Source organism: Sesamum indicum, linkage group LG6 (genome assembly GCF_000512975.1).
Source record: "Sesamum indicum cultivar Zhongzhi No. 13 linkage group LG6, S_indicum_v1.0, whole genome shotgun sequence".
NCBI lineage: Eukaryota > Viridiplantae > Streptophyta > Magnoliopsida > Lamiales > Pedaliaceae > Sesamum > Sesamum indicum.
In genome coordinates this window covers 19,810,938-19,820,208 of record NC_026150.1, presented here as the reverse complement: position 1 = coordinate 19,820,208, position 9,271 = coordinate 19,810,938, and the positions used below count along the sequence as shown (strand labels likewise).

Here is a 9,271-nt window from a genome sequence, read left to right as displayed (position 1 = left end):
CCTGGTCGTCTTTTACTTTTGCACAACCTTGTTTATAGAAATAAAATTAATATATCCATAAAGTTACAAATTTGCCATATTTATTCATATAATTAACTTTATATAAATATATAACTGTACAAAAATGTGTATACAAGTGCTTATAAAATTCAACAAATATTTTCTACATCTATCTTAAGTATGTTTCTATTAAATAAATACTAGATGTATAATAAATAAGTACTAAGTTGCTTATTTTTATCAATAAGTTAAATGAATGCAATATATTAAATAAAATAATAGATAATGCAGCCCAATCTAATTAAATTGCAAAGTGTTGGTTAGATAGTTGTTGGCTTGGGGGTACACTAACATTTTTAAAATAATAAATGTTGAATTAGGTAAAAGAATAATTTAATTTGACTTAATATGCATAGCCAACATTCCTGATTACAGGAATTAGGATAAAAAAATAGTAAATAATAATAATTACACTCCCATATAAATTTTCTCTAGCTTGAAAAGTTATATCTAATATTTTTTAAATTTATTTTTATTTAATAAATATGTTTTGCCGTTAGTTAAAATTTATTAAATTATTAATATATTAATAAAAAATAATGATAAAAAATTATATTTACCCCCGATTGATTTATTGCAGGTCGAATAAATAGTTTTATTATCAAATTATCTTTATATATCTTCATATATTAATGTATGCGATCTTCACCATTATAAGAATAATTCAGTTAGAAAAATTTTATTTGACCAACATTAAGTCAATAATAAGTCAATCGAAGGTAAATTTCAATTTCATTCAATTTTTTTTTTGTTAATATCAACAAATTTAGTAAAATTTAATTAATGATGAAACTTTTTAATTAGAAAAAAATAAAATTTTAAAAATATTAGATGTAATTTTATAAACTACGGGAATTCAAAATATATTAAATTTTAGGGAGGTTGAGTATAATTATTCAAAAAGAAAAGGAGAAAGACAAAACTTCATGGCGCGTGAAGAACACGAGGAACAACGACCAGCCATCGGCTGACATCCAGCCACGTAGCATCCCGCCAATTCACAAAACTCATAATACCAATACTACCCTTGACTTATGTTATGATCCTACTGCTTTTGCACCCAAACGAATTTTGTCAATAGCACAAAATATTTTGAATCCTTTTTATAATTCGTTATAATATAAAATATTGTATTTTTTTTTTTGGAATATTTCTTTAATGCAAAATTTGATTTTTATGTTATTTTCCATGCATTTTGAACTTGAATATATATTTTATTTTGGACTATTTTCGAATCTATTTTTCCTTCTCCCGTATATTTTTCTTCAAAAATTATCAACGAACGTGTACCAATTTTTAGTCATCATTAACATGATACAAAATTATTATTTTCGTGCATGCCCTCGTTTTCAGAAACGATGCCAAATGATGCAAATTTGCAACTCAATCAGTTTTTTGTTGCTCAATGTATTATTGATTTTAATTTCATATGAATATCATGATTTTACCTTAAAAAAATGCCTTCTTAAGAAAAGATGATCTTAGAACTTATAAGCCACTTAAATTCTCGATCTGCAATTGATGTTTATTTTTATATCTGTGTCGATTTAATTCATTTTACTGCCATAGAATATACAAAATATCAGTAAAGCAACTAAATAAAAAATATTATTGATGTGGTTTGCGATTTGATCGGTGTCCCATTGTACCAGTGAAATGCTCTAACTTGGTACGAGCTTCAAGAATTTGTTTTGAAAAGACATTTTGCTGTAGAGAGAGAACACATTCGAATTCATAAGTCGTTCAAACTATTCATTTGTAATTAATGCTGTGCTTGCCTATATTAATTACATGCTTTTCAAACTAAGTATTTTTTTTATTATTTTTTTTCTTTGTTACAATAAAATTAAGTATAATAAAATATTTTTGTATAATACATGAATTTCATTTTATATAAAGAATAATATTTCAAAATGAAAAAAGAGTGTGGTGTTAGAAATGTAAGGACATTTTGGTAATATAACCACTAAAAAGTGCCCCCTCGTTTCCAACCCCAAAGTCGGTCGATCAAAACTCAAGGGTCATTAACATTTCTACTCCTTTTTGTTTGTTCTCTAACTGAAGAGAATTAACAGGACACTTCTTCTGTAATTCCGTTCACGTTTTTTGTAAATGGCGCCGCGGACGAGAGTCATGTCGTTCCCGAAAGTCTTGATTGAGAGGGATTCGGACTCGGAGGAGAGTTCTTCTTCAGAGGAGGAAGAAGAAGATGCTGTGGAAGAAGAAGAAGAAGAAGCTGAAGTGGAAAACGACGCAGGAGAAAAGTCGGGCGAAGGACATGTTGAGGAGGATGAGCCCTCGACGTCGATGAAGAATAGGAAAAAACCCATTACTATTAGCCTCAAGAAAGTCTGCAAAGTAAACCCTTTAACTACCTTTTGTTTTCTACGAATTCGTTATGTGGAGACAGTTTTTTTTTGCGTGTATGTGTATGTGCGCGCGCGCGCGTGTTCACAATCTGATGAGAAAAGCCCGTGTGATGATATTGTCTAGGTGTGCAAGAAACCGGGTCATGAAGCCGGGTTCAGAGGTGCCACCTATATTGATTGCCCAATGAAGCCTTGTTTCCTCTGCAAAATGCCTGGTAATATGTGTGAAGCCTTCTTATGCTCTTGGAAATGCAATATGTTGTCAATATTTTCGTTTGAAGCATTCTCTTTTCGTTTCTGTTTTGTTTTTTAATCTGCTAGTTCTTTTTCATGAACCTTGTGATGTTATCTCTGAGTATGCTAAAAGGAGTACTTTTTACCCCTTCGTTTGGGAATTGAAGGGCACACCACAATGACTTGTCCGCACCGTGTGGCCACTGAGTTTGGGGTCGCCCCAGCACCCTTCAAGAGCACTCATAGATCACTGGACTATGTTTTTGGACGTCAACTTAGGTGTCATATCTCTGCGGTGAGTTGTTGAATTTTCTTGAATTATTAGGATAGGCATGTCTTTTGCATATGAGAGATTTAGTCATTATCTTGACACTAACTTTTCTTTTTGTCAATAAGCCTATATGGTTTATATTATTATGGAATTTGTTATTGTATGGATTTGCTGCTGCTTTTTGTTGTGGCTTGTTATTGAGGTTTGGAGTTCTGGTTCCTTTTAGTTGAACTGTAGCGCATCAGGGACTCTAGTGGCAACAATTCTATCCCTTGGCTTCCATATATTTTTGTAAAATAAAACAATATTTTCCTTGTTAGAGTTGATTCACTATGATTGAAAATTGCAAGAAAGATTTAGCTGAACTTTATCAGCTAGGTCTGTCGTAGATTGAGTTGATTTTTCTCCAGAATTGTGTTTTACTTGAGAATTCTAAGATAATTAAAGCAGACATATGGATTTTTATTGCTTTGATTCTATTTTTGGTGTATTAAGTTGATTCTGATACTGATGGTTGTGTCATGCTGTAAATTTGGTTTCAAGTTATTAACTGATGGGTTATGTCTAACTATCTCAGAGTCGTTAGAGGAAACAATATAGTTTTACTCCTTTCATGCTTCTTGGATGGAACTTTTGGAATCCATCTCAAATAGTGAAAATTAAGTATTATATGTATTTTTGTAGGTCCAAAGAGCTCTTAAAGCTCTGAGTTTTGTGCACTATTCATAAGGCAGTTCATCTAGTGCCACTTGTGTTTCGCTGCTCTCTATGAAAATTTACAGAATGCATCCTATTAATGTATTACTTTTGATTCTGTTCTGAAACAGATCAAGCCAGCATTCGTGATCCCAAATCAAGTGAACTGTGCGGTCATTAGATATCACAGCAGACGTGTTACATGTTTGGAGTTCCATCCAACAAGAAACAATATTCTGATATCTGGTGACAAGGTTAGCTCTTTGTTTTCCGTAATGCTTAGCTCTTAGTTTGGATGCTTTTATGGAATACTTGTGGCAGTGAAAATAATCCTTTTCTGTGGTGAAGAAAGGACAACTTGGAGTCTGGGATTATGGTAAAGTGCATGAGAGGACAGTATATGGAAACATACACGGCTGCATATTGAACAATATGAAGTGAGTTCTGCTGCTTTGTTTTTGCTTCTCATAATTGACTGCTCTGTTTTGGCATTTATTTTTCATGCATAACCATTTTAATCGTTAAGATGGTTGCTAATATATAACTGCAGGTTTAGTCCATCGAATGATGGAACAGTTTATGGTGCTTCTTCTGATGGAACAGTCAGCAGTACTGACTTAGAGACTGGAATTTCATCAACATTAGTGAACCTTAATCCTGATGGGTGGCAGGTACTCCATATCTGCAATTAAAGGAAATGCTACTCCTTCAAGCTAATCTAGTATGTGTTTGCAATATATTAACTTGCGCATCTTCTTCTGGCTCTCATGGATCTTGGTGATCCCCTCCCATCTATTCCACCCCAGTCCCCACATAGAGCTCGCTCTTCAACCCCATTGCCATTAGGTCATTAGCAAGTTGAAAATACATCTATTCTTGCTAGGGTTTGTGTGCCTCTTGTGCATGTATCGTTCTGTTAGTGGTCGTGAACATACTTTGCTAGGGTTTGGGGCTGAAGGGGATGCTTGTGTGTATTTCTACACATACTTGTTATGTTTTCACCTTTCTGTTTGATTGTACGAAAGTTAGAGATCCGTTGTTCTATAGTATATATCAGCAAGCCTATTTGACACTTCAAGCTAATGGTTTGTTCTTTTTCCTAAATGGCCAGAGCAACCAAACAAATGATTACAAATCAATCAACCTAATTATGTAGAATATCAAATCTAAGAGATATGAAGATACACAAATCCTAAAATATCCTCTAGCATTACATATTTAAACGCTTAGTCTTTTTAGGAAATTTCTCCTCTTTTCTATGCATTTTGTTGGAGAAAAAAGACGGTTGGAGGATAACTTTTTCTTGCAATTCTACTTGCCTCCACTTTTCACCCGCTGCTCTAGTTAATTATCTTGATTACTCTATAGCCAGTGCATATTAAGGGAAAAAGGTTCTCCAGCGGATAACATATTTATAGAAGATAAACACCCATTCTGTCCCTAAAGGCCATAGTGACAAAAGGAACTAACAAATACAAGGATTCTTGTCATGTTCTTTTCCTTGTGTGCCTCTTTTGATTTTCTTCATTCCTACTATACAATTTTGCTTGTGGCTTCTGTTGATGCTGAGTTTTAGTTCTCTAGCTACCATGGTGATACACATAGTTCTTTTATACGTAACATATGTCTGGAATTTAATACAATGGTTTCTTTATTGTTTCTTTAGGGACCTAACAGCTGGAGGATGCTCTATGGTTTGGATATGAACTCTGACAAAGGAATTTTGCTTGCTGCGGATAATTTTGGACTTCTCTATATGTGAGATATCCTGTACCCTTTAGCTTGTATGGATATATCCTGTACTCTATATCCATTCCTCGCATAACAGGATGTCGAAGATTTTAAAGTGTTTTATCTGTATGGTTTTTGGAGAAAATTTAATGAGGCTTAACAAACTGTGGTTGGAAAACATCATGCTTATTTCTGTTTGCATTCATTTGTGAATTTATTGTAACAATTAGAGTAATCTAGTTAATTATGTGACTCAGTGCTTTTACTGCCAAACTCTTCATTTTTCTCATCACTATGAGTCATCTGAACTAGTTGGTTTCATGTGTGCCTCCCCTTCCCCCACCACTTTCTTTCTACTCTTATTTATTTTTCCTTTTGCCCTTTCTAGTTTCTACCTCTTGGCATTACTTGGAAGTCAGTTTTTCCCCGAAAGTAAATGAAGATTAATTGTACTTGAACAAGCAACTGTTGAACCTTACAGATCGTAGAGCTAAAACTACTTTATCCCCGCATTTGATGTGAACTTGATGCAGCACACACATCATCCATATTCTTGAAAGGTTTCCTGACCAATTTTCTGGATTTGCTTTATTCCCGTATGTGCATATACAGGGTGGATGCACGCTCCGACAATGTAATAGGAAAGCCTATATTGATTCACAAGAAAGGAACTAAAGTTACTGGTCTACATTGTCATCCTCTTCAACCAGATCTGCTGTTGAGTTGTGGAAATGATCACTTTGTAAGCATCTATTCATTTTCATTATACTTTGTTTGGTCCCTCTCTTGTTCGTTCTTGCTTGATCATTTGTATGATGCTCTTAATATTATCTTTATTCAGGCCCGAATATGGGACATGCGACGGCCAGAAGCTGGGTCTTCTATATATGAACTTCCTCATAAGCGTGTTGTTAACTCTGCCTATTTTTCTCCACAAACTGGTAGCAAGATACTTACCACGTCACAGGATAACAGACTTCGTGTATGGGATTCCATCTTTGGGAATTTGGACTCTCCAAGCCGGGAAATTGTGCACAGTCATGATTTTAATCGACATTTGACAGCTTTCCGAGCAGAATGGGATCCGAAGGTGACAAGTACTTTCTGTGTAGCTTGAGTATCTTCAGTACTCCGTGTATGGAATGACTTTCCTGTAATCAACATTTGATTACTTGTGTGTCTATTTTGCAGGACACCTCAGAGTCCCTCATCGTTGTTGGGCGTTACATAAGCGAAAATTATAATGGAGTAGCCTTGCATCCTATTGATTTTATAGATGTAAGCACTGGTCAGTTAGTTGCAGAAGTGATGGATCCAAACATTACGACAATCAGTCCTGTAAATAAGCTACACCCACGTGATGATGTGTTAGCATCTGGTAGTTCCAGGTTTGTGCATATCAATTCATTCATGTTGTAGGCATGATAATCTTTTTATACGTATGCTTCTATTATGAATTTATCATTTCTTTAAATCCTGCAAAATTCATGCCAGAACTCTTCTCCCTTCCTAGTAAATGAACTGTTTTATAATAATATACAGTTATTTCATTTTTCACTCTAAAATTAGTCACATGAAAGAACACTTTTTCTGCTTCCTAACAATGAGTCGTTAAACTACTGCTACTAACACAGAGGTTCTTGGTTACCTGGAGACAAGTGTGACCCCATTGTACAGAATAACATACTTATGCCAGAAAATGCATGGAACTCATTGTTTGTATTTTAATGCTTGCTTCGCGTCGGGTATTTTGGCTTTTTTGTTCTTTCTATTATACTGCAATATCATATTATGTGCTGCTAGTTGATTCTTGATTGTATTGCATCTTTACTTTATTCCCTCAGATCCATCTTCATCTGGAGGCCCCAGGAGAACTTTGTGTTGAAGCGGCCAAGGGATGAGAGTAGGATAGTTTTGTGCGGGAAGGGTGAAAAAGAACGCAAAGGGAAGCCTGAAGATCACAGTGGTGATGATCTTGACGATGATGCATACGGCTCCAAGAGTTCAAAGACCAAGAAACATAACTTAAAATCTAAAGCTCGTGGTTCCAAGCAAAAATGCTGATATTGGGAGTCAAAAGCTCTCAAGAATCATCCGCAGCAACACAGAGTCAGCACCTGCTGCCCTTTCTTGAATTTGCTGAGACCAAGTTTTGTACTGTGAATAGTAGTAGTAGTAGTAGGAATAGTGTACTTCAGAGAAAGCAGCAGCAGTATGAACTTTTTAACTCTTGCATCGGTTATCAACCCGTATGTTGTGTTTAGCTAACTATAGATCGTTAGATGCTTAATAGGGATATGACCTATCTGCCAAAGGCGTCGAGGTAGGTGGTTCTTTTGCTTTATTCATGAAAGACGTGGAATTTCCTCTTATTGATCCTAGTCGAGTATGGAGCTTTGTAATGCAGAAAGAGCTTTTACTTTAAAAATAATTATGATTTGCCAAAAAATGGGAATTCTGCAACAAAATTAATAGTTGTACCAAATCTTAAGATTCTCCTAATGGTCATACCTTTGGAAAACTGATTTGTCCCACCTCATACTTCATCTCCTGCGATGTTTTTTGACATAATTTTTCTATCAATTTTGTGTTGTTTTCACATATTTTTTAACTGTTTATATCTTATCTATTGTTTCTTGAACTAGTTTAAGTCCTTTAAGTTGCCTTATCCTCAATATCCCAACAGATTGGACTAAGTAAATTGGGGACATCTATCAATTCCGTGGAAATAAGCACAATATGTAACCTTGCAATTTTGTCATATTGGCAAGAAGTGAACAAATTTAGTCAATCTATCCCCAAGCACTCAAACAGCTTCATGTTTCATAGACGTACATGGTAACCCAACTTAAAATTTATAGTACTCTTTTTTCACTTTCATTTAGAGATAGATAAAGGATGAAGCTTGCCAGCAAGTGTTTGGTATTCTGCTTTTACCTACTGGCAAGTTAAGCATGAAGGAACAAAACTCTAGAACATCTTTTTTCGTTGTTGGCCACCAGTAATAGGGTTTTAAATCTCGATACATCTTAGTGCTGTCAGGATGCAATGTATCTGGTGCATAGTGCGCCTCATGCATAATCTCCATTTTCAATTCCTCTACATTTGGTACATAGAGTCGCTTTCCATTCAATAGCATACTACCTTCTTGGAGTACAAATTGATTGTTCTTCCCTTCTTGCACATTAACTTTCATTTTTTTGCAAGTATGGATCCTTATTTTGTTCATCATTAATTTTGTCACAAGGGCTTCACTTGTATGTAGCCAATAAAATATCATCACCAATACAAAATGAATATCGATTACTTTGAGAGCAGTTAAATACTCCATTTTACAGCAAATTATACTTGCAAGTTGGTCAACCCCATCTTTCTACTCAAAGCATTTGCCACAACATTTGTTTTTCCAAGATTATAGTCAATAGTGCAGTCATAGTCTTTAAGTTCCTCAATCCACTTTCTTTGTGTTAAATTCAACTCTTTTTATGTTAAGATATACTTTAAATTTTTATGATCTATAAATATTTAAAATGTCTCTCCATACAAATAATACCTTCAGATTTACAATGCATATACAATAGCTGCCAATTCCAGATCATGGGTTGGATAGTTTAATTCATGTGGTTTTAGCTGCCTCGAAACATAATCATGAACCTTCTATACTGCATCAAGACACATCCAAGTCCCTACCTTGAGCATCGGTATATACTATGTATCCTCCATTCCTAGATGGAAAAGCAAGATGTTGAGGCTAGTATTTTCTTTAGCTCTTCAAAACTCTAATCACCCATGTTACTCTAATTAAATGGTGCATTATTCTTTAACAAATTTGTGAGAGATTTCGCGACCACATAGAAGTCTTTTAGAAATCTTTTATAGTATCCAGTGAATCCTATAAAACTTTGAACTT

The 9,271-nt window shown here is 34.5% G+C and overlaps 1 protein-coding gene across 1 annotated transcript; it reads left to right on the top strand.

Annotated features, from left to right (window-relative positions):
* LOC105165177 (protein DAMAGED DNA-BINDING 2) lies at nt 2,095–7,774 on the top strand. The gene is made up of 11 exons (XM_011084094.2): nt 2,095–2,418; nt 2,554–2,644; nt 2,831–2,958; nt 3,762–3,884; nt 3,979–4,067; nt 4,181–4,301; nt 5,297–5,388; nt 5,974–6,103; nt 6,203–6,451; nt 6,553–6,749; nt 7,206–7,774. Exons 1-11 carry the CDS (start codon nt 2,173–2,175, stop codon nt 7,423–7,425), a joined length of 1,686 nt encoding a protein of 561 aa, XP_011082396.1. The 5' UTR covers nt 2,095–2,172; the 3' UTR covers nt 7,426–7,774.